Below are 23,904 nucleotides of genomic sequence, written 5' to 3' on the forward strand. Positions count from 1 at the left end.
ACCGTATATATGAATAGCTATTAAATGATAATGTTTTGATCTATCTTGGTATCCGTCTAACCTGAGTAGCAAATGGTATCATTTATAGCTTGAACGCTCAAGTCTGAAATTAGCAAGAAATAACCCCCTTAATTCACCTTGTAAAACGCCATTCTCAAGTCTACCATGCCATCGCCTCAAAGTTCTTTGGGATTTCCCATCCATGCGCCCTACAAGCCCGAGTATAAGCAGCCACTGCCTCCTGAACTGAGTAATCACCACCTCGCGCCGAAGAAGATCCAAACCGACTAGCACTATTCGCCAAACGTGCTGGTTTAGGATCCACGGAGCACAGCGCAAGCCGAATCGAGAGTAGGACATTCTCAATGGAGAACGTTGGCAACCACCCCGAGCCGGTGAGTAATTCCATACACAGCGCTCCGCCCATGGTAATGTGACCACCACCTCCAGCGTTGAATTCGAGAAATCGTGGCCGGATAACGCGGACGAACGGAGGAGACATGGGAAAGTCGTGAGGGAAGCGCATTTCAAGGACCACGCTTTGTAGGCCCGCCTTTTGGAGATCTTGACCTAAGGGGAGCGACAGTTCGAAAGAATGAAGTTCCACGATCCATTGGTAGGGATTATTGATGAGTTGCGGGTCAATGCACCATCCTAATTCATCCGGTGGTGTCTGCTCCTGCACCTTGAGTGCTTGAAGAAGACGTTGTTGTAGAGTTTTTGTGGCCGAACTGCTTGCGTACGCTGGTGGCTCAAGAAGCGTTACCGATGACTCGGTGAGTGTACCAGGCTCAAATGGCGTCAACGCTGAATTCTTCGCCTTTACCTTCGCCTTCTCTGTGGATGTCGATGCTTTCAACTTCTTGATTGCCTTCAATGTCTCTGATTCACTATCTTCTTCCGCATCTGAGAACAAGACTGCAAGATCTTCCGCCAATGTCGCCACGCTTGCAACATCGTCATCGTCATATTCAGGACCATCATTCGGGATGATTTCAGGCGTTCCGATCTTCCTCTTTCTGCTGCTGGCTTTTTTACACTTTTTGCTCTTGCCTTTTGTCTTGGGCGATTCCTTATGTTGATGGCTCTCCAGCGCTAGATTGCGCCGGCATCGACTAAAAATAGTCATCGGAATCCTGATTTGTTTACCATCACTCCCCATAGCCGTATGCTTTGGGTCTTGAACGTAGTAGGCATCATCACCCTCGAATGTAGTATCCACTGGTGTTGTGGGTTGAGCGTTGACGTTTCCCGCGGGCTTCTGGCAGTCAACAAATAGATATCGAGTCTGAATCCATTCTATACGGTTCACAACATAGACGCCGTTTGAGCTGTTGACAAAGTCATGTGGCCTGTTTACTACCTCGTTCAAAGACACTGCAACATTCACATTGAGGATACTCTTCGGCCATTTAGAGCACGTTCGCATCCCCGGTATCCCTGAGAAGCCAGCCCGCCCCGAATAACCCAGTGAATAGTGAAATTGTTGAGCCATATAAACACCATGCCCAAAAGCTCGACCATTTGTAGTCTTCTTGAAATGTAATCCTTCCCGGATAATACTGTGCCAGTTCGAGAGGCTACTCCCATGCCAAGCGAAGATGGTCGGGTGTTTGGTGTCGTTCGAATTGTCACTAACAGCAGAAACAAATTTTTCTTCCTTGTCGGGTGAGCCTTGAGCGAAACGGAACTGTAAGTATCCTTTCATGCCGGTGACCAGATTGTGGGATGAAGTGCCCTCTGCTTGTTCTGTAATATCACCATCCTGCATGATGCAAGATCTATTGGACGCTACAATCCATCGCAAGAGATCGAGAGCCGCTGGTGGCACATTCTTCCACGCCGCTAAGCTTCTAGACCCCGGCGGCGCCGATTCAAGCCACGACTTCATCGACAAGACGTCCGGCAGTGATTGTAGCAAAGCTACGATGACCGTTTGCTTCTGGGCTGCACTTTCAATATCATCGAAATTCACGTCATGTAGAGCGAACTTGACAAGCAAGGACTCGTTATCTCCGGGTGTTGCAGTATCGGATGTATTATATGTGACCGGTTCTAGAATTTCAACAATCGGCCATCTGTCTGTGCGCTCAACTCGGCAATAGCAGTACTGTCCAGCACCAGACATGTCTATCAAAATCCAGTCACCCTCCTTGATTGTGACTTTCTGATCGTGGTCATCTACCGTAAGCTGTTTGTTTGACCGGTAAAAGGAGCCGGATAACCAGCTATTGGGTTTATGAATTGGAGGAACCATCATTCTGAGGCCTACTGGCAGTTCTTCCATTGCCCCAGCAGTTGCACTTGCATATGCAAAGCTGATGAGGAGGTCGATCACGAGAGGCTGCCGAGTAATCTCCCATTCTAAGCTGGGACCCATTCCCAGAGCCATATATTGATAGAGGCACAAAGGTTTGGAGCAAACGTAGGGTTTAAGCGCCTCAAAGTTAGTGTCGATTTTGCAATGGCAGACGAGACAGAACTCGGTGCATTTGACAAAATGCCGAAGAGTGAATTGTATAGCGAGTAATGGAAAAGACAGAGACTCTGGATCATTTGCGCTGGTGAAATGATCGTCTTGAACCAAGTGCGGAACGGTCTCGCTCCATTCGTCCTTACAACGATACAATGCATGATTCTCTTGAGGATTTTGGTCTACCGCAATTAAACCCTGGCTGTCGTTGAACAAAGATTCTGCACCAGACCATGAGAGGGCATAACGATGTCGAAGCTTGAGGATTGTGATAAATCGTTCGTTGAGAAGCGATCCTAGAGGTATCTCCAAGAACAATGGAAGTAGCTTTCCCAAGTTATCAGACTCTGACATGAGTTCTAAGGTCGGTAAATAGGAGGTAGATGTGCGTGCAAATGCCTGGAGCGCTTCTGTCACGCTTGGTTTATATGAAGCACAGAGACCAACATGCATCTGAACCAGCGACCCATCGTTCGACGCTTCTAGCAGATAATCTGCGTTGACGTACCTGTTCGGAAAGCGGAGCAAAAGAACTAAATATTGATTGCTCTTCACGTCCCATGCCTGCATCGCTTCCTCTGAAATGCCTAGTTTCGATATACGACAGGAGATTGAAATTATGAGGGAACCCTTCGGATCGCCCAGGTAGCCTACTTTAAAGCCTGCTGCCTTTGTAGTGCGAAGATCTGGTCGGAGGGTGGATGATTTGCTGACAATTTTATGGACTGATCCAAAGAACTGCTGATCTTCGTCAAAAAAGCCATCATCCCAGTGGACTTCATTCTCAGATTCTGCTTCAGAGTCCGCGGACATGGCATCGTCATCAGTAGGGTAGTCAACTCCACTGGGATTCTTGGATGGGTCTTCATGACTGCCAGCTGCGAGAGTCTTCTCCAGCGCATCATGTAAGGTGTTGAGCAAGTCGGAAACTGGGTACCCATCGGCGGCAGCTTGAACTCCCTCGAGGACGCCAATGATAGCAGGTGGAACCGTAGCTGAGGTCGAAAAGATCAGGTATTGATGGGTATGTGGGTATTCAGTGAGATCTAAAACAAGATCAGCAGCTTATTCTCACCAATAGAAACTGTTGTCATGGACGGTTGTCATACCTGACACCGCAACTTGAAGTTCGTATGCTATCTGAGGGTCTCCTGGATTGAAAAATGAGAAACATAATGACTCATTGTCATCTCCTTGTCGGATATTCTGGATATGTGGAAAGGCGTCAGAAGTACTAGCCTTCTCCAGGTCGAGGATAAATTGTTTTCGAGGCATGAGGTCAAAATGGCGGCATATTATGTCGATCTAATGGTTGAGAATAATCGAGAGGAGAGAAAATTGAATTACGAAAGGTTTGCTGTCAACAGAGCTTAGCGAGGAGGCGAAGAGTGAACGGAATTAGTAGTTGAATGAAAAGAGAGGAGTTGGGCTGGAGTATATGAGAAGTCAGTGACATAAGTAGTAGATACTACCCTTTAGGCAACTTCCTTCACAATTGTCCTCGACGAAAGTCCATGTAGGATAGCACAAAAAAAAAGGGCCGATCACAAAGGAGAAACTAGAAGAGTAGTAGCTTAGCTGCAGATATAGCAGAGAATAACATTAATTAAATATAGTCGACTGTACTCTGACGAGCTGTACAAAGAGGTCGTTGCCTGCTTACCCTTTTGGGTTAGCGACTCATGGCAGCCTTCTGGCACAGGCTGCAGTGCCAACTTCTCTTCTCTTCTGCATCTTCATCTTCTAAAATCCCTGATAGAGTACAGGCACATTTCCTGCAACCGCCACGCATCCCCGCTCCAAGTGTTAGTGCGCCTGCACCTCATCACCGATTGAGGGGACGTTTCCCGACCTGCCAATGGTTACAGAGCGTGGAATACTGTCAAGGATCTGTCGGGGAGATTGCACCTCTATCGAGCACAGCCAATTTCGCTGCTAAAGAGTACAGTACATAACACATAACAACGATCGGAGGATGACAGAACATATCACAATCGACGTGATAAATCATATGTGTCGGGCAATAGTTGATCCGGATCCCCACAATCAGTCTTTAGCTTCATTTCTGAGAGCGCCATCTACTCGATCGACTGCCTCGCTTTCGTAGTCCTTGTACTTGTTAAAGGACTGCCCGTTATGCAGCCCAGCAAGTAATCATAGGTTGATAGCAATGGCTCAACCATCACAAGCATCTGCCGGCGCTACTACACAATCCCAATTAGACTCTTCCTTGCGGCATTTCACCGAATCTTCCTTTGACCCCGTCGATTTCTTGAACGACCACCTTCCGCCGCTGACTCTATCCACTTCCCAGGCGCATGCTACTCGAGCGCCAAGCTCCGTCAATCTAGCCGATCTTTCCTCTCGAAGCCAGTCTCTCGTTTCGCAGTTGGGCACCCAGAATGTGCGACTCTCAGGGAATCTGACACAACTCACCGAGGAAATTCTACGAAGTGGAGGGCGACTAGCCTATGAAGTGGAAGTGCTGCGAGGAGAGGCAATTAGTCTCGCTGATACCCTGAGTGAGAACCTACATGAAGATATTATCAAGTTCGCCCCGGAGGGGCAGGATGCAAGTGAACAGAAAGAAGACACCCCCGACGAGGAGGGCGAAAAAGAAGCTATACCCAGACTGCCCAACGAACCAGAGTTCATTGCACAACTACGAATATTGGGTCAGGTGCGCACACGGTTAGAGGAGGTTATACAGACGTTTGGAGATGCAATGGAATGGCCGCTTCCTCCATCCGAACTGTCGATCACGTCATCGTTCATATCGGTATCCGCACCTGAACCTGGCAGTGAAAGTTATAGCCGCGAAGAGAAAGGTCAAGAACTAGTTAAAAAGCTTCGAACGGAAATCACAGAGCTACTGGACAGTAACGGAGGGGGTGATGCAGGCTTGGCCGCTGCTACGGAGCGACTCGAAAAACTACGCAATCTCGCGACGATATGGAAAGGTACGGCTGAGGAGAAGGCGCGAAGCCGTTTCTTGGACAGCCTCGCTCGAATCATTGAAGACAGACGCAAGGCTTTGGAAATCCAACGAGATCGTGCATCAAAGAAAGCAAGATCTTCCATGGACCAAATAGCTGAAGAACGTGATAGTGGTCCTGGTGCGGGCTTGTTTCGGGGTCTTCAGCGGATCCGCGATGAGATATACCTGGAGTAGCCGGGCTTCTCTTATAATTATGTATAGATGTAATGATACCATGTCTTTGATAAACCATTAAAACTCACTTGTATCTTTGTCGGACAAACAAGTTAATTGATAAAGTACCCCACAAAACAAAATGCCCCACACGTGATCCAGACCTTTCGGATCGGTGACTAAGCGACCCACCCGAGGACTGTGGCTTCTTCAACTTCCTCCGCTGGTGCTCCCTCCGAGGCACGATTCAGGAGAACTTTGTCCACGTACAACTCGTCCATTCTTTTAATTAATGACTGTTCGTCTTTTTGTTTTGTTTTCTTGATTACACCACCAAAGTCGATCTCTTCAATCTGCACGAATCGTCATCACCCGCTCCTTTGATCGGAGAAGATGTTCGTTGTCCTTGGGGTCTCGTGCTCTCACCAGTAACTTTTTGCGCATTTGGAAGGGCAATATCATGGTCGACCTTCGACAACAAGGCCAACGTCTTCTTGGCCATGTTGACTTGTTACGGAGGAAGCTGCCTACTGTACCATTCCATGCACCAGTCAACGTTCCATTCAACATACCACGTATACGGCCTACCAGACTGATTTTGTATATCGTTGGGTGTCTCTCATTCATTTTATGGCTCTCATTCAGCTTAGCGGTACGTTTTTCTGCATATTTTGGTATCCCAATCAATGCTAATACAGTATCCAGGGCAGCTCCAATCACAATTTAAAAGGCCCTGGCGGCCAGAGTTGGAGCCCAGTACCAGATTTCAACTCTTCCGAAAATTCCTTCCATATCCTCATATCTTCGTCGCCGAAGAACGCTCAGCTATGCCGCACAATCACTTCGTCTATGATTCTCGAATACCCACCCTTTACGCTGTTGAGACCGAAACCAGAAACGCGAAAGGGAGCTACCGCTAAGCAGGCCGCGGTTGAAAAGGTTGAGTCCATGCTCACATTCCTGAAGACAAATCAACGAATTGGAGAAAGGGATCTGCTATTGATAGTGGACAGCGATGATACAGTGTTTCAGTTGCCGCACGATGTTCTTATCGATCGTTACATGGAGATAACACGCCGGAAGAATGAGCACCTGAGAAGCAAATACGGTACAAAAGTTTTGATCAATCCTGAAAATGAGAATGATCGTTATACTGTTCAGAAATATACGCAAAGAGCTTTGTTTGCTGCTCGAAAAGACTGCTCCTCAAACCTTACCGACAGTGCAGCCTGCGCCAGTGTCCCGCAGTCTCCATTGCCACCAGACATATATGGAGCGAAAACGGATAAGAAACGCGATGGAACTCTAACTAGGCCTCGGTGGATTGAGTCAGGCGCCGTCATGGGTCAAACATCGGACTTGATCCCCATATACGAACGGGTTCTGGAGGAAATGAAGAAACAGCCCCTACGTGCCAATGAGCAATTGATCTTCACCAACATGTTTGGCGCACAAGAATATTCTAGGGAGATAGAAAGGCGGAAAACGGTCAGTCCCTTCAAGGAATGGCTCTGGGATTATATGGGAATTTTGGAAGCTACCAACGTCACCAAGGTGCGCGCTCACATACAACCGGGAGCGCAGCATGAATTTGGCATGGGGCTTGATTATGAAGGACAGCTTTTTCTCAGTACGAGGAAGACACTAGGTGATATAGAATGGCTGAGGTATCGAGATTCGCGAAAAGTGTCATCTGTCCAAATACAGCATGGAATTCCGCGAGAAGTGCGCTTGAATCTGCCACTTGATGTCGAACAGAACGAGCTGAATCCGTTCACAAAAGTGAAGTTGTCAAACAGTTTGTCTAGTAAAACTGCAAACATGACGAGCATCGATGTACTCCCACCTTCATGGAATTTTACGTGGAATGACTTACCGCTCGTCACATATATTCAGACAGCGGCAGTACCTGCACTGATCCACACTGGCGGCGAGACAAATGTCCGTCAAACTTTCTGGCTTAACTCGTGGTTTCATCCATGGGCTCGAGCATTATTGCGCAACTACGTGCGATCTGCGCCGAAAGAGCGTCCGGTGCAAGTTCCAACTTTGGGCACTACGGATTTACTGAGACACCCCAACAGAAAAGGCGGAATGTGGACCGATAACGACGAGTGGATGAGCTTCGAGGATCTCTGCTCTGGCCTTGAAGTCCCTCTCTTTGACGACGAACTTGGTCCCTGGGGCTCAGAGAAACCAAGCGCACTTCGTGCAGTCTACAATCTCTGGGGTAAACTCATGGCAGGAAAGGGACCTAAATATAGAAACCTAGGCGAAATGAGGTCTGAAGCAGAGGAAATAGAGAGATTCATCCTTGGAATCGAAGATGACGAGGAAGAGGACGAGGAGACTGAGTAAAGAATCAGTCCCTCTGTACATTACTTCATACTTATACTTCTTGTTTGGCTGATATGGCTTTTCCTTGAAGGCACCAAATTTGTGTATATTAGCGAGTGCATATCTATATATCTATTCACCTTTTTTATCTTGATCTTGGTGCTCATGATATTCGAGTCTGTATCGCTGACCGCCTTTGTACTAGCTTCAGACCGCCCACAGAAATGTCTATATTGCCGGCAAAAGCCACCAGAAATTATTCCCCGCCAACGTTTCCAACCTTTCACAAGAACATCATTTGAAATCGCCAAAACACTCGCTTCTGGAAAGAATAATCACAATGAAGGTATGACACTCCTATCTAACCTGTCACACAATCAAAACGCAATTCGCGAATTCGAAAGAGAACAATGGCTAACATCCATCAGATCGTTGATCCCCAAACCGCAACTCTGACCAATATCGAGGTCCTTTCGTACTTTACAGCAAACCCACCTCGAAAGTCAGCCGAGGCACCTCCCGGTATGAGAAACTTTATCCCCAAGCCTGATCTCAGGGACCATTGTACTGTTGTAACTGAGGTGAGCCCTCCACTGTGAAGACCAAAGTAGCAATATTCAAGGCAGGCTGACGCTGGAAAGATACACAACTACGTCGAGCGCACATCCCCTCACCTCCTCAACTATCCACGCTACACACACGACTCATCCCCAAATCCAACCGTACACACCCTCCAACAACCCTCTACAGACCAAGTAGAGCCCTATATGCAACCCACCGAACCAACACCAGCCGACAATGCGATCCGCAAAGTTGTGCAGGAACTCGCGCCCTACAATCTTACAAAAGGCGAGGTTATGATGCTCATCAATCTTGGTGTGGGGATAAAGCAGAAGAAGACGACTGATGGAGATGCGATGGATGTCAATGGGGACGAAGACGCTGCCGCTGACGAGAATGGGGAGGGTGGAGAAGAGGTAGATGATATGTATGGCCATAAGGCGTTGCTGAGTACTATTGTGGAGGAAATGGAGCAGAGATTGAGTGAAGATGATATGATGGATATCTTTAGGATTATGGATAAGAATCTGGGGGGTGGGCAGTGATTTTTAGTTGAGTGAAGAGAAAGGTTTTCGGGGGGCTAATCATGACTCGAGTTTTTGCATAGCAAGGCGTTGAAATCAATGGCGACTACCTTTATATGAACACATTTGAACCTGACTATATTGATACGTACGAAGCATAAGCTACTTGGAGAGGGGCATCATAATAGAAGTTTCAGATCTGTATTCAAGTGTGTTTACTCGACAGAGAAAGATCATTGCATATGCCAAAAGGAAAGAAACAAAAACACAATCCAATACGCCAAAATTTCAACCAGCAAAATTCGCCCCAAATGCCACCCAACAAGCGAAATGAAGAAATAGACAAGAAAAGGCAAAAAAGTTGTATATCATACAAAAATGAGCATCACTTTTTATCTTTCGGAAGAGCACCCAATACCAAAATTTAGTCTTTGCTCTTCTTCTTCTTTTTCTTCTTCTCAGCCTTGTCGTCGGCATCATCGTCGTCCCTCTTGCGCTTCTTCCCATCATCCTCTTTGGCGGCTTTCTTGGCTTCTTTCTTGGCCTTCTTCAAGTCCTTCTTGCTGATGGCTGTCGGGTTTCCTTCAGCATCGAATTCGATTTCACCGCGTTCCAGCTTGCGGAGATATCTCTTGACACTGAGACCAGCCTTGGCGGCCAACTTCTCGGTCTCGTCTGAGTCTTCAGAATCCTCCATCTCTTCATCTTCATCCTCAGACTCCTCTTCAACTACCTTCTTCTCCTTCTTGGTCTTGGAAGCAGGCTCCTCGTTTCCACTCAAAGCGTCAGCATCGGCATTATACTTGCGAGCTTCGTTGATCTCAAACTTCTTGGGTTGCGAAGAAATGCCATTGGGTGCAATGTTGACACCTCTGGGCTTAAGAGGCTTTCCTTCCATACCGGCTAACTTGCGCTCAAGGTTGAAACGAGCTTCAGTTCCCAATGCAGCCTTCTCCTCCTCAGCGACATCCTCTTCCCACTCAGCAAGAGCATCCACACGGATACCGAGGGAGGCCTTGGCAGCGAGAATACGGGCCATTTTACCCTTGTTCTTACCGGTGGCTTGTCCAATGAGTGAGGCGTGGTAGATGAGACCGTATTTAGGAGTGTCGTGTTTCGTCTTCAAAGCTCTGAAAAGGGCCTTTTCGGCACCCAAAATCTGCAATGTCGAGGCAGGGCTCTTGGAAAGGTTCATCAAACTACCAGCATGGGCGATCAATCGAGCGCCGACAAGCTCACCAACGAGTGCGGTCAGGTTGGGCGCAATAGCGGTCATACGAGCAGTGAGGTAGCTAGCGAGCTGCTGGCGGTAGTCGGAGAAGCCGACAACTTGCTCAGCCAAAGCCTGGATGTTTTCCAAATCCTCAGCACTGATTTCAGTGCCCATAGACTTGTCGGCAGCGTTCTTAACAGCAGCTTCAATCTCCTCGGGAAGAATGTCACTCAAGTCGGTGGATTCGAATTCAGTTCGCATTCCCATCTTCAGGACGACGCGAGCATAGGCGATGTTGTCGTTGATGATCTTGGCCATTTCAGGGAAGTGCCAGCCGTACCATTCCTTTACACGCATGGCATATGTGTTCAATTCCTTGTCAAGGTCGTCAAGAAGAGCAATGGCTTGGATAATCATGGTGTCGATCTTGTCTGGGGAAAACTTGAGTTTGTGGCGGGCCAAAGAGTGTGAAAGACCAAGTGCCATAGCAGAGATATCTTCGGGAACAAGACCTGGGATAAGAGTGGGAAGGTGCTCGCGAATTGCGCGATAAATCTCGGCAGTGGGAGAAGTCTCGGCGGTAGAGGAGTTGGCGATGACTTTGAGATCAAATCCGGGAAGCTTTCCAATAGCATTACCTGGAGATTAAATTATGAGCGAGCTGTACGCATTCTAGTCGAAGATAAGAACTTACCGAGCTTAGGGTCAGCGACAGCGAGAGAAACCTTCTTCTCGTCCTTGATCTCGTCGAGTAGACTGGCTAGGCGGGGTGTGACTTTTCCTTCAACAATGGCGGTGGCTTCTTCCACGGCGGTAGCAGCGCTGTCAAATTTCTGGAAGGACTTCAACTTCAAGCTGATGGCTGTTAGTATTATTTCTTCGAAAGTGCAATTCTTCCAATTGGGGATTCGAGAAAACAAAATCACACAAGATTAACAACAAAGGTTAGACATACAGATTGGACACTCCCTCAGGAGTAGCAGCCTCAGTAGGAATATCGAGATCATCACGCTTGAGGAGCTTCTTGTCCTTGGCCTTCAACAAAGCATAACCAGCGCTGGTCTCGGTCAGAATAAAGAGAGTCATGGTGGGCAACAGCAATGCTTGTAGTTTCCCTCCGTCGCAGCTTCCTTCCAAAAATGCAAAAGTAGGTTGTCGTTGAGGAAGGCGCAACCGTGACACTGGCTGGGCTGTGTGGTGAGCTTGGGGTTTTTTTTTTTCCTTTTCTTCGGCTCGAAAATTTGAAGAAGTTGCAGGGTGGAGGGCGGTGAAAAGCTTACACGGCTTGTGAGTGGCTGACGGGCACGGTTTATGTAAGCGTTGGTCATACGGTGGCCCATAGAGACACGATAGGCAGATCTTTTCTTGCATTGTTAGTGATGACGCTAATGTGTCAGCCAGGTTGCCGTAGCCATGCTCCGGAGCTCTCTATTTGGTCCAAGCCTCCGCCGAAGCTGGCGCATCTCCAACTATACAAGCTTCTTATAGCAACCGTGCAATATGGAAGGTCTCTTCTTTAACGTCAATGGAGGGTGAGCTCTGATCCCCTTTGGGCGTGCTATTGGAAGGCAGTACACTAACACTCCGGCTACTGTTCCACAGATACCTCGAAGGTATCGTTCGTGGATACCGCAACAGTCTACTCACAGGCCAGCACTATGCCAACTTGACCCAGTGCGATACCATAGATGGTATGCATACTTGACTTTGAAAGTCATATTCTGATACCTGACTCGAATTGCAGATGTAAAACTTCAACTCGCCCCCGCATACGGAGACTTCCTCGCAGCTCTCCCCCCAAACCCCTCCACCTCCTCTCTGGCCGCCAAAATGACCGACAAGATGGTCGCTGAGTTCCGCTACGTCCAAGCCCAGGCAACCGGCTCATTCGCCAAATTCATGGAATATCTAACCTATGGCTACATGATCGACAACGTTGCATTGCTGATTACCGGCACCTTACACGAAAGAGATACTCGCGAGCTCCTAGAGCGTTGTCACCCTCTTGGCTGGTTCGAGACTCTACCTGTACTCTGTGTCGCGACAAATATCGAAGAACTCTATAACTCCGTACTGGTCGAAACGCCGCTTGCTCCATACTTTAAGGGCAGTTTGAGCCATCAGGACTTGGACGAATTGAATATTGAGATTGTCCGGAATACATTATACAAGAATTACCTGGAAGATTTTTACAACTTCATCAACACGAACTCAGAGCTCAAGGGCACGCCGACGCAAGAGGCCATGGCCGAGATTCTGGAGTACGAAGCTGATCGACGAGCAATCAACATTACCTTGAACTCATTCGGTACCGAACTTTCCAAACAAGAAAGGAAGAAACTTTACCCTGAGTTCGGGAAATTGTATCCAGAGGGCTCGCTCATGCTCTCTCGCGCCGATGACGTGGAAGGTGTTGCCCTTGCGGTGAGCGGTGTTGGGGACTACAAAACCTTTTTCGATGCCGTGGGCCTGTCTCAGGGTGGCCCAGGCGGCATTGGAAATATGGCCGGTGGCGGTAGCTCGGATGGAAAGAGTTTGGAGGATTTGTTTTACCAAAAGGAGATGGAATTATGCAAGGTTGTTTTTACGCGTCAATTTACTACGGCTATTGTATATGCTTGGGTCAAGTTAAGGGAGCAGGTAAGCCAAATAGACATGTTTATATGCAATCATGAAACCAAATTGACATTTCTTTTTAGGAAATCCGCAATATCACCTGGATCGCAGAGTGTATTGCGCAGCATCAAAAGGAACGAATAGGAAACTATATCTCTGTTTTCTAGTTCTATCTTGCAGTCTCATGATTTACCCTGTCTCGCAGTACATGTACTTACTTTCTTCTGGCGTTATGATTCCTTCATGTGCAATAAATGTTTTGGCGACTACCTAGGTATCTACCATTGAAAATCCGAGATACGAAATTCCGACACACTGTCTCATGACCAAATGAATCAGATTCTCTAAAAAGGGGCAAGCCATCCCGCCCAATACTCATTCAAAATACTTTACATATCAGACGAGACATTTCGGTCTAAAGTCATTCTCGCTGTTGATTTGTGTTACGGTTTTTGTAGGAAAAAGCAGCAAAATGCAATCATAGATGACAACCCCCAAGAACAAACATGGAAAGAAAAATGATGACGAATTAACCAGCGCTTGGTTATTGTAATATAGTTTTCAAGAGTTGAAGCAGATTTGAAGAAGGCGATCTGAAAGTGGAGGTATACGACCAAAATACCAACTATGACAGTAAGAAAAAGAACTAGTCGTATTGGAACAGAACGCTGATACTTTCGCCATGATGAACGCGACGAATTGCCTGTAACAAGTGTTAGTGCAGGCCTAATAAGTTGTCGATGTGATAAAGCATACCTCAGCAAAAACATTGCCGACTTCAAGAACCTCAAGCTTGGGGCAGCGCTTGCAATGCTCGGTTTGGTCAACGGTGTTCGTCACCACCACCTTATCCAAGGCACTGGCATTGATGCGCTCAATAGCGTCGCCACTCAGAATACCGTGGGTGAGGAGAGCATAGACCTTGGCAGCACCCTCTTTCTTGAGTAGCTTGGCCGCTCGAGTTATGGTGTTTGATGTGTCTGCCAAATCGTCAATAAGAATGGCAGTTCGGTCTCGTACATCTCCGACAAGCATCATAGTGGCATTTTGTCTGTCGGATATTTTCGTAGGTCGTCGTTCCTATTGAAGTCGATGTCAGGTTATGTCCCATCTTCTTCCTTGTCGGTATAGAAACTCACTTTGTGAATTAGTGCAAATTCAACTCCCATCGAGTCTGCAATAGCAGTTGCTCGCTTCGCACCACCAGCATCAGGACTGACGATGATGCAATTCCTGTAATCAGGGATGTGGCGCTGAATATATCTCTTGAGTAATGGTCGACCGTAAAGGTTGTCCACGGGAATGTCGAAGAAACCCTGATATTGGGGGTCATGCAAGTCCATTGTGATGATGTGATCAGCGCCAGCACATGTCAAGAGGTCCGCGATCAGAGTTCCTGCCTGAGCAACCCACTGTCGGTAACCGGGACGAGGCTCAAACTCGGGGACCTTGGAAACGCCGCTCGAGGTACTTGCCGCCTCATCGCCATTCACGCCATTGGTGAGGCTAGACTCTGTGCGAGCGGATTCAAGGGTGCCACTTCGTTTTCCTCCATTGGCAATGGGGTGTCGTTTTMCCGGCGAGCCATTACTTTCAGATTCGATTTGAGCTCTTGCGAGGCTCTTCTGGAGGCTATCAACATCATTGTTCATTCCCTGACTCTCGGCTTTCCCGGGATGAGGCGTCGAGGGAGTGCTATCGAATGTGAATTGAGTTTGAATCGATGACTTGACCAAAGGAGCTCCGCTCTTCTTGTATGGGATATCGCTCTGACGAGAATATGGGAACAGGGGTAGTACAGCGGTAACTCGTTTCGCAGAAGCAGTTTTGMAAGCCGATATGGTAATCAGAAGCTCCAGCAAATGATCGTTCACTTTTCCCCCGCCAGATTGAATGATGTAAACATCTTTCTCTCTCACCGACTCTTGGATTTCGACTCGAGTCTCACCGACGGCAAATTTGGAGAGCAGAACATTAGCTTGGGGTATTCCGAGATGATTGCAAATTGTTTGTGTGAGCTGAGGATGGGATGTTCCCCCAATAACGACGATGTTTCTGACCATACTTGGTGTTGTGTTGTTGTTGTTTGGATCAGAAGCACAGCTCACAGATCACCGATAATCGGAACGACGGACGGAAAAACTTGCGATGAAGTCGGAGTAGGCGGCGATCAGGCGATTGCAGAGTGAGTCGAGAATCAAAAATCCATGTCTGTCGATGGGGGCGGGCGGTTGTTCCGGACGAAGGAGGTTGAAGCAAATAGTAGAGGACGTCAGGACGAGGTTCAATGTCGACAATTTTTATCTGCATGGAGAAAAATGACTCGCCGCCAGCAAAAGCGGAACCAGGCTTGGCTCTGTCTCTCTCGTGCTGGAAAAATGGCCGAATGGGGAAAGGCGGCACAAGGGTTGCGGCAAAACCATTTACCCCGCCAGCCCAGCCAAATGCCGCGCTTGACAACGGCGAGAAGCGCGACAGACCGGAACGATGAGACAGGTTCAAATGGAAACGAAAGAAAGACGAAAATGAAAGAAAAAAAAAATGATCTTGCAGGCAACGATCAGTACGCACGCGCTCAGTCAGCCGGCCTTACCTATGGGGCGTTAGCAGCTGACTGCAGTGTGGAATACACTCGCGTTACGCTATGGATTGGATCCGTTCTGCTGCTTAAGATACATCAAGACATGAAGATAATGGATTGAGGAAATCACTGTTCAGCACTCGAGCCATGAACAGGAGTTCGGTACATCAAGTGATGAGAGAGAACAGTAAGGCTATGACAAAGGTTCATATCATAGTATATCCCAGAATGATCAGTGTCGCCTTGTGTTGGACGAGCTGTTGGCGTGTCAAGCCACGTACATGACCGACAAAGTATGTACCGAGTTTGATACTGGGTCACACCTTTTTGCCGGTTGCAGTCGCAGTAAATCCCGAAAATAGCTCCATGTCGGTGTAAGAGTCGCAGAATTCCTTTCAATCGCCAGTATCGACTTCCCTGTTATTAAGCAATCAGTATATGCGAGTGTTTTGGGGAAAATTGTCCAAGAGTGGTAGCTCACAAGTCAAGCTGTACACCATTCGAAACACCGTAGTCCTAGGATAATGTTAGCATAAGCTCGAAGTTATCATAAAGGGTGGCGCATACTTGTAAAGTAAGCTGGTCTTTGAACGGCCTTTCGCCCTGACGCTTCAGTAAGATCTCGTGGGGTTCACGACCGATTCTGGCGGCAACTTGGGCCTTGAAAAGTTCTAGATGTCGGGCATTAGCTCTGTTCAAACGAATCTTTGAAATCTTATCAAGCGACTCACTGATCGGGTCCGAGGCTAGGCATGGAATAGCAGCTTTTGTACCAAGACGATCGTTGACATTGACTATAATCATCTCCTCGGCAGGTGCTGCTACTACCGGGGCCTTCTTAGGCGCTGGCTTTGGCTTATTGCCATCTAGTTTCTCGTCCTTCTTCTCATCTTGCCTTGCCGGGGCGTTTGTTTCACGACCTCGCTCACGATCACCATATCTATCCCTGCTTCTGTCACGACGAGGAGACCGCGGACGGTGTTGTTCGCGATAGCCTCGTTCTAGACGGCGATCATCATCGCGGTTTCTGTCATCTCGCGGTCTTTTGTCTTTCCAGCGAAAGCCTCCCTGATTCCGTGGGCGTCTCGATCGATCAAAATCGGGAGACCTACTCCGTCTCCGACGTTCAGGTCGTGGAGACCGCGAACGCGAGTCGGTCATGGTGGTATGGTTGAGGTTGATTAATCTCAAGGGCAAGGTTTGGGCGAAGACGAGAGTAACGCAGCTTCCAGCGCGGAGGACAACACACGTGACGGCAAGCGCTGCAAAATTTGGGGCCTAAGGCCGTTCCGCAGGTCTGGCTTTAAGCTTACTGGCCCGCCGGGATCTGCACCTTTAGGCCTGCGACAGATGTCTCGAGCGATCGAATTCGATGCAATTATCAGACGTCTTGCATTTTCAACTTTTGCACCAGTTGCAAACACAGCATCACTCATCATCAAGATCATGAGTAATTTCTAGAACTTGCGCAATCCGACATCCCAATGTCTCCTCGGCTCACGGTCCAGCGTTCGTCGCCTACGACGGTGCTATTTACCGCTTCCAACGCGCCCGCACGTCGCACCTGGTCGTCAAAGCTTGCGTTCGGTATTGAGGTCTTACTACGTATCCTGGGCTTTCTCTCAGTACTACTTGTCAATTTCGCCAAATCTCGCCGCTTTATAACCACCAATGATGGAAATTGGGGTGTATCACCTGAACTGTGGTCAACGAATGTGGGATCTCTCATCTGTCACATTGCGGACCACTATACGTGGCCGATTGTGGCTGTTGCGAGCGCAATAGTCACATATGCCGTTTGGAGGAAAGGATATACTGGTTTGTTAATCTCTGCTCGTCTGATTCGTTTGACCTTTATTGTTCAAGCTTACCAGCTAATCTTGTCGCAGAGGAATCCCTTTTAGTGATTCGCGGGTTAGGCGTTCAGACTTCAACTTCGTCCTCCATGTACTGGTCTAGCGCCGCCACGCGATTTATACCGACTACCCAAATACAAGATATCGTTATACATGAAGCTTTCAAGGGCTTCGAGGTTCGCTTCTATCTTGCGATAATTGTGGAAGGTGAAAGTGGAGTGGTTGTTGTCTTTCCGGTAAAAATCCCCGCTAGCCATATACATTGAAGAAAGGCTTATATGGAATTGATAGAATCTATTACCAAAACGTACGCTTCTTGAAGAAGTCTGGCGCGGCGCTCGCCAGTGTCTATACGAATCCAAAACCGTACCTCTGCCTGGATGAAGGGGCTGCTTCGCGCGTCTTGTTTCGAAACTCTTGCAGAACAAATGATTCACTTGAGGTATCTATACAGAAAGGTTCTAGACCTGTATACTGGATGTCTTGTCTTTCCCTTCAAGCTTCAATCTCTCGGCTCTTCGCTCACGACTAGCCAGATACCTGGCATTCTGCACTTCTACCGTTGCCGTCCTACCCTTTTGCATAACAGGGACATACACTCCGCCCAATTTTCCTTCATCTCCCCCAAAGAAGATCTTTTGGCTCTTGAAGGGCTTCGCTGGCAGTTCATTCTGGATGAAACTAGGACTGCCTTGGCCGGCCGCCAAATCGAGCAATGATCCTGCAAGGATCTCGTCGATCTTACGCTGCCTCCAAGTCTGCCAAAGCGTGTCCATGAGGCCGCCAAAGCCAAATTTACCGTCGCCTTTACCGGAGGATGGATTTCCTTGACGAGGGTCACCGCAATAGACCCAATTCAACGAATCCTCTCTACTACCACTCTCTTCGTCTGGAAAGATGCAGTCCCATAATACAAGTGGCGCATCCGATGCCATTTCGTAGGTGGGTTTACATGGGTTTTTCGAAATATCCAACAACTCAGGAACGATGGACGGACTTTCAACACCTTGACCGACCAAGAAAAGGACCGCAACCATATGGCGCACCTGATGCCACAAAAATGCCGATCCGTGAAGAGTGAATGTGTACACCAACGGAGTCGATGGTTGTTCTTCGTTGGCATTGCTTCCGTTGGCACTGTGAACAGGATTCCTTGTGGGTTGGAATTCCTTTGACCCAACATAACCGAGAGGATTCTTGCTAGGGTCGACCAGATCTATGCTTGCACGGTAGATTATACGCTCAAAATTATCGATTTGTTTGCTCGTATCGACACGGCAGAAATTGCGGAAATCATGCCTGCCGACGTAGTGTTTGCAAGCTTCGCGCATGGCTTCGATATCCAGCCAACCGTCCCTGAGCTCCTTTTTGGCTATACCGCGATGGTGTGCCGCGCTACGGCGAAAACCGAGTTCTCCTGGTATAGGGTTGAAGGCTGGCTGTGTGAAGAAATATCTATACTGTCGCTCGCGGCACGAGAAACGTGCATCAAAGTCGGGGCCTGGGTTGGGACACCATGCTAGAATGCGGATATCTTGCGGTAGGACACCGTTTAATATTTGTATGTAGGGTAGCTCATCCCTAATATCATCCCAGCCATTATCTTCGTCGACTTCCTGAGTCTCAACATCTGGGCTTGGTTCAGCATCGTCCTTTGTAGAATCAACGATCGACGCTTCTACATCGACCTGCTGTACAGTAGTCTCCCCAGCAGTAGTCGATGTGACAGTCGTACTAGTAGCAGTCTCGACCTTCCGCTTAGGCCGAGCACTTCGAACCCTGATACCAATAACCTGTCCAAACGCACTAACACCTCGATCAGTTCGCCCACATTTGGAGTATTGACAGCCATCCCAACTCAAATCAAACGGCTGCGTTCTATCTTGTTTATCAAGATTCAATTCCATTGGGGACGTCGTCGTAGGAAATATCAAACGTGTTTTGCGTAGCGCCTTCCATATTTCCTCCTCGATAGTAGGCAAGGGAGTTGTGTTTCCATTCGCATGCTCGAATCCGTTGTACCGTTGACCTAGATAGGCAAATTTGAGCGCAATATGGCGAGTATGGTATTTGGATGGATCCATTTCTCGAAATTGTTTCTTTGGCGTATTGGCGCCTTCAGGGCTCGGAGATCTAACTGGTGTGATATCCTGAAATTGAGGCTTAATTGCAGCCTTAGCTGTAGCTTCAGCAGACTTTGGAATTGTTTGCGGGACGGCACCGAATTCATTTGTCTGAGCATTGAGCTGACGTTCAAGCTCCATGATGCGTTCGACAAGACTGGATGTACTCCATGTTGAGTAATCCTGGCCTTGACCTGGGCCTGGCTTCGGCTCTTGAAGGGCGGACATGTTGGAGAAAAAGCAAGACGTTTGCGAATAATGTCTTCGAGTTACACTCTGCAAAGGAAGGTTTTTGACCTTGACGAACCTAGGGTAAACAGGTCGCGACAACCTCATCCCTCTATGTCGAAGAGGGACTTAGACTGGTCAATGGGAGTGTTGTGGGAGGTCGAGGTGGTGGTTTGGCTGTCTCGTTTCTTTTTATTTTTTATTTTCTGGGATCTTTAAATTGCGGCACCAAATTTCGGCCTTAGGCATGAACTCCATCCTTCCCAACGTCACCTGCTGGGTAAATCAACGCAAATGTATGTAGAGACTACACAGTAATCAATAGTACCATTATATCTGCGACTGTGCAATGGACGATCATGAGACAGTCACTCTTCTGATCTTGGGAGATATTGGCTGCGGAAAGACGACGTTCTTGTCGTGAGTACATCTACTTCCAAATATCAATATCACAAGACTATCTACTAACCCAGATATAGGCGCTTAAAGAACCCCAATCTACCTTTACATGGAGAAGCAAGTCTATTACGAGACGGCGACCAGCCATTTATTTATGACATTCGATTTTCCCGAAAATCATTCAAGCTAGAAGTATACGACACCGCATCCCCAAATCAGCATTGGTCATCCTTGAACCCGAGTGTGGTCATACTCGCATATGATATTTCTAATAGAAAAAGCCTGGATGCATTGAAACAAGTATGCCAATCCAGAGAAGCCGGAATCTGAGATTCATGCTGAAATTTTACAAGTGGCGCAATGATATCACCAGATACTTCCAGCGAGGCACTGGTGAACGTATCCCTGTCATGATGCTCGGTCTCAAACGAGATCTGCGAGTAGAGAATGATCAGATTATATACCCACAAGAGGCGAGTTCAATACTCCAGTCATTGAGTCTGATACATGTATCACGTCATCCACTAACAAGCTGAGATATATATAGGGCTACCGCATAGCTCAAGAACTGCATTGTGATCGCTATGCAGAATGCTCTGCAGTTACTGGAGAGTTGATTCGAGAGGCTTTTGAGGATATTGCCAAAGTTGCGGCTATGACGACCACTGAGAAAGGTGCACAAGGCGAGGGGGGCTGTACGATTATGTGAGGCGCATCGCGCTGCATGAGTACAACACATATGACTATCCAAGGGGAAAAGGTTGAGAAGAGCGTGGGACGGGAAAACATGCGTGCAGAGCAGCTAATCCATGAGCCATGTTAATCGTGCACGTGCATGTATCATCATACTGAAATTCGAGCAACGAGTGGTCATATCATAAAGGAGTAGCCCTCATCGCGCCTATATTGAAAGAACAAACATTGTATTGCTGGTGGCATATATCCCTTCGAAACAATAGCGCCGACGCAGGACAGTCAACGGTTACATCCTACGAGCTGATCGGCGTCTTCGACCAGGTTGGAAGCTCATGTTGAACACATTATCGGAGTCTAATCCTACTGGACTATCCATCTGCAAACCGATGTAATTCTTATTGATTAATCTTAAGACGACATAACAAATGAGATTTCCCCGAGACAACGATCAAGTCCGCCTCGTCAAACTGACAGTACAGGGCTTTCCCCTAGTAAATTCACTGATAATAGAATAAACTAGGTATCTTTCCCTCGTAAGTACCAGTCAGAACAGTAAACAATATGCGTGTGACAGGTATAAGGAAACCTCCGCTGCTGTAAATAATCGTCTCATGAAATCATAATCCTTCTCATCACGTACAATGGAATGATATTGTTTTTTTTTTTAGACCAAAGCTTTTGTGTTTTTGCGCTCAGATTGAATATGTAACGAGATATTCGACACCCATCATCGAATTTAGTCGTCAAAATTTTTTGATTTGATTCGAGTATATTCTAAATCTTTTCAATCAATCTACCACTTGGTCTCAGGGTTGGGCTGAGCAGACTCAGCAGCCCAGTCACCACCAGCCTCAGCCTCCCAAGTGGCACCAGCAGTAGCACTGGCAGCAGCGAAAGCAGTTCCAGGAGCAGCAGCGCCAGGAGCGGCGGCGTCCCAGCTGTCACCGACGAAGCCGGATTCGATGGCGGCAGGGCCAACCTCCTCAGCACCGGGGACCTTGGCTTCGTCAGCAATCTCCTTGGTCTCTTCGGCCTCAGGGTCGCGGTAGAAGTAGAGATCGACAACAACGTCCCACTCGGTCTCACGAGTAGCGAGGGTTCCGCGGAGACGGAGAACCTCACGGGCGAGCAACCACCAGACCAAACCGATGGCGTGGCGACCCTTGTTGTTGGTGGGAATGGCAACATCGACGAACTCGGTGGGGGAGTCGGTGTCGCAGAGGGCAATGACGGGGATATTGACGTAGCTGGCCTCCTTGATAGCCTGAGCATCGGTACGGGGGTCGGTGACGATGATCAAGCGGGGCTCCTTGAAAGAGCGGGTGATGTAGTTGGTGAAGTTACCAGGTGTGAAACGACCGGCAATGGCGGTAGCACCAGTGTGGGAAGCAAACTTGAGGACAGCACGCTGGCCGTAGGGACGGGCAGAAATGACGGCAACATCGGCGGGGKTGTCGATGGCTGCGATGATACGGGCAGCGAGGACAATCTTCTCCCTATGAGATTATTAGATAGGCATTCGCAAGAATTGTCGAATTTTTTGACGCATACCAGGTCTTGCCAATGTTGATCACGTTGATTCCATCGGGACGAGTCTTCCAGAGGTAAGGCTCCATGTGAACCTGCAAGTTCTTGGAACCCAAGTGGCATTGAGCTGCGAGGAGCATCTCAATGTCCTGAGATGTGGCATTGAAAACGGGGGGGAGGTTAGAGGGAGCCATGGTGGACGACTGATGTGGTGATGGAAGTGAGGATATTCAATCGTTTTGGCACTTGTCCTGAGCGTGAAGAGGAAGTCGAAGGTTGGTCGCAATCGAAGACGAGAAAAAAGATCGCACAGGGCACCGCTCAGCCAGTCACAGCAGCGCATCGCAGGATTTCGCTTGCGTTGTGGGTTAGGGCAATAGCGCGCCAAGATTTTGAGGTCACGTTTTGCACTACTCCCAAGATAGACTAGCGGAGTTTGGCTGCGGCTTCCGGGCTTGGCGTTGATGTTGAGATTTCCGGGAGAACATCTCAAGGAAGGTTTTCTGTGACACAGAAGTAGGAAGCAGCTAGCCAGTAGCTACAATCAAGATGCCTCCACGACTATCATTACAGGGCATCTCGAAGCCATTTTCGGGTTCGTTCTCAGCTTCAATACGCAATTCCTCCGTAACTAATACAAGCTCAGGCTCCTCACATTTATCCAATCCATTGACAATCGTCAAGCGCGAACCATGCAAAGTCGATATTCGCGCAGGCTCATTCGAGGCTCGACAAAGACGACGACATGACCCATTCCTCATGGCCCAGTCGCGTCAACGTAAAGCCGCCAATATATCTCGCCAACAAGCTCTGTTCGAAGAACGACAGGCTGCCTTGGGCGACCCCGTGAAAAGCGAACCTACTCCATTCATTCAGCAGATCGACGCAATCCAGTCCGGCAACATTCCTCCTCAAACTGTCGGATCAGCCAATGTCAGCACATGGAACCATTTCATCAAGGCTGACGAATTCGACTCGGCACTCGAGTACTCCAAAACTCTCACAGAGCCCCTGCCACCGCAGGACGCGAACATCGCTGATCCTCACGCACACGCACAACAGATCCAACGACACGAACAAGCTCACCAAAATGCACTGGAGGCAATGAAGCGTATCGTGCAGCTGTCCAGCGGAAATACCGCGGATCGTACTCGAGTCAACATCGAAGCTTGCATTGAAACCTTTGGTCGACACAACACCGACAAGGTTCTGCCCCCGAAACCAGCTGCTGTAACAACTACAGAACACCCCGAAAAGACTCCCCGAGCCGGCCCGGACACTGGGTCACCGGAAGTCCAAGTTGCTATTTTGACAACCAAGATTATGAATTTATCGCGACATCTTCAGACGACCAACAAAGACAGACATAATAAGCGCAATCTTCGAGTGCTTGTACACAAGAGACAGAAGTTGCTTCAATATCTGAGAAGGAAAGAGCGAGGAGGCCCGCGATGGCAGAATCTGATGACATCTCTTGGTCTGTCAGATGCAGCCTGGAAAGGTGAAATCAGCATGTAAATTATCACATACATATATTTCTCTTTTGTATTTTTAGCACCAATGGCACCAATATCATCAAGCCATCCTCAGGATTCTGTGTTCTTGCTAGGTCAAGATGT

General features: G+C 48.1%; 10 protein-coding genes across 10 annotated transcripts; 5 read left to right on the forward strand and 5 right to left on the reverse strand.

Annotated features, from left to right (window-relative positions):
* Nucleotides 1–160: 160 nt before the first annotated feature.
* Nucleotides 161–3,748, reverse strand: BHQ10_000863 (uncharacterized protein; the record flags this gene model as incomplete). Its single annotated transcript, XM_040881456.1, has 2 exons — nt 161–3,519; nt 3,583–3,748. The coding sequence occupies 2 exons, from the start codon at nt 3,746–3,748 to the stop codon at nt 161–163; spliced, it is 3,525 nt and encodes a 1,174-aa protein (XP_040729368.1).
* An 895-nt stretch (nt 3,749–4,643) lies between these two features.
* Nucleotides 4,644–5,645, forward strand: BHQ10_000864 (uncharacterized protein; the record flags this gene model as incomplete). The annotated part of the gene is made up of 1 exon (XM_040881467.1): nt 4,644–5,645. The coding sequence occupies one exon, from the start codon at nt 4,644–4,646 to the stop codon at nt 5,643–5,645; it is 1,002 nt and encodes a 333-aa protein (XP_040729369.1).
* A 609-nt stretch (nt 5,646–6,254) lies between these two features.
* On the forward strand, nt 6,255–7,982 carry BHQ10_000865 (uncharacterized protein; the record flags this gene model as incomplete). Its single annotated transcript, XM_040881478.1, has 2 exons — nt 6,255–6,276; nt 6,355–7,982. The coding sequence occupies 2 exons, from the start codon at nt 6,255–6,257 to the stop codon at nt 7,980–7,982; spliced, it is 1,650 nt and encodes a 549-aa protein (XP_040729370.1).
* Nucleotides 7,983–8,301: 319 nt separating this feature from the next.
* Nucleotides 8,302–9,067, forward strand: BHQ10_000866 (uncharacterized protein; the record flags this gene model as incomplete). Its single annotated transcript, XM_040881489.1, has 3 exons — nt 8,302–8,307; nt 8,390–8,542; nt 8,603–9,067. The coding sequence occupies 3 exons, from the start codon at nt 8,302–8,304 to the stop codon at nt 9,065–9,067; spliced, it is 624 nt and encodes a 207-aa protein (XP_040729371.1).
* A 403-nt stretch (nt 9,068–9,470) lies between these two features.
* On the reverse strand, nt 9,471–11,345 carry BHQ10_000867 (uncharacterized protein; the record flags this gene model as incomplete). The annotated part of the gene is made up of 3 exons (XM_040881500.1): nt 9,471–10,897; nt 10,954–11,114; nt 11,215–11,345. 3 exons carry the CDS (start codon nt 11,343–11,345, stop codon nt 9,471–9,473), a joined length of 1,719 nt encoding a protein of 572 aa, XP_040729372.1.
* A 414-nt stretch (nt 11,346–11,759) lies between these two features.
* BHQ10_000868 (uncharacterized protein) lies at nt 11,760–13,042 on the forward strand (the record flags this gene model as incomplete). Its single annotated transcript, XM_040881511.1, has 4 exons — nt 11,760–11,791; nt 11,862–11,950; nt 12,004–12,899; nt 12,959–13,042. The coding sequence occupies 4 exons, from the start codon at nt 11,760–11,762 to the stop codon at nt 13,040–13,042; spliced, it is 1,101 nt and encodes a 366-aa protein (XP_040729373.1).
* A 479-nt stretch (nt 13,043–13,521) lies between these two features.
* On the reverse strand, nt 13,522–16,617 carry BHQ10_000869 (uncharacterized protein; the record flags this gene model as incomplete). Its single annotated transcript, XM_040881522.1, has 7 exons — nt 13,522–13,578; nt 13,632–13,955; nt 14,015–14,853; nt 14,984–15,327; nt 15,938–15,972; nt 16,024–16,127; nt 16,188–16,617. 7 exons carry the CDS (start codon nt 16,615–16,617, stop codon nt 13,522–13,524), a joined length of 2,133 nt encoding a protein of 710 aa, XP_040729374.1.
* Nucleotides 16,618–17,773: 1,156 nt separating this feature from the next.
* Nucleotides 17,774–19,663, reverse strand: BHQ10_000870 (uncharacterized protein; the record flags this gene model as incomplete). The annotated part of the gene is made up of 1 exon (XM_040881534.1): nt 17,774–19,663. One exon carries the CDS (start codon nt 19,661–19,663, stop codon nt 17,774–17,776), a length of 1,890 nt encoding a protein of 629 aa, XP_040729375.1.
* Nucleotides 19,664–21,551: 1,888 nt separating this feature from the next.
* BHQ10_000871 (uncharacterized protein) lies at nt 21,552–22,479 on the reverse strand (the record flags this gene model as incomplete). The annotated part of the gene is made up of 2 exons (XM_040881545.1): nt 21,552–22,254; nt 22,310–22,479. 2 exons carry the CDS (start codon nt 22,477–22,479, stop codon nt 21,552–21,554), a joined length of 873 nt encoding a protein of 290 aa, XP_040729376.1.
* Nucleotides 22,480–22,834: 355 nt separating this feature from the next.
* Nucleotides 22,835–23,803, forward strand: BHQ10_000872 (uncharacterized protein; the record flags this gene model as incomplete). Its single annotated transcript, XM_040881556.1, has 2 exons — nt 22,835–22,880; nt 22,932–23,803. The coding sequence occupies 2 exons, from the start codon at nt 22,835–22,837 to the stop codon at nt 23,801–23,803; spliced, it is 918 nt and encodes a 305-aa protein (XP_040729377.1).
* Nucleotides 23,804–23,904: the final 101 nt, after the last annotated feature.

The sequence above is a fragment of the Talaromyces amestolkiae genome (genome assembly GCF_001896365.1).
Source record: "Talaromyces amestolkiae strain CIB chromosome Unknown scaffold1.1, whole genome shotgun sequence".
Classification (NCBI taxonomy): domain Eukaryota; kingdom Fungi; phylum Ascomycota; class Eurotiomycetes; order Eurotiales; family Trichocomaceae; genus Talaromyces; species Talaromyces amestolkiae.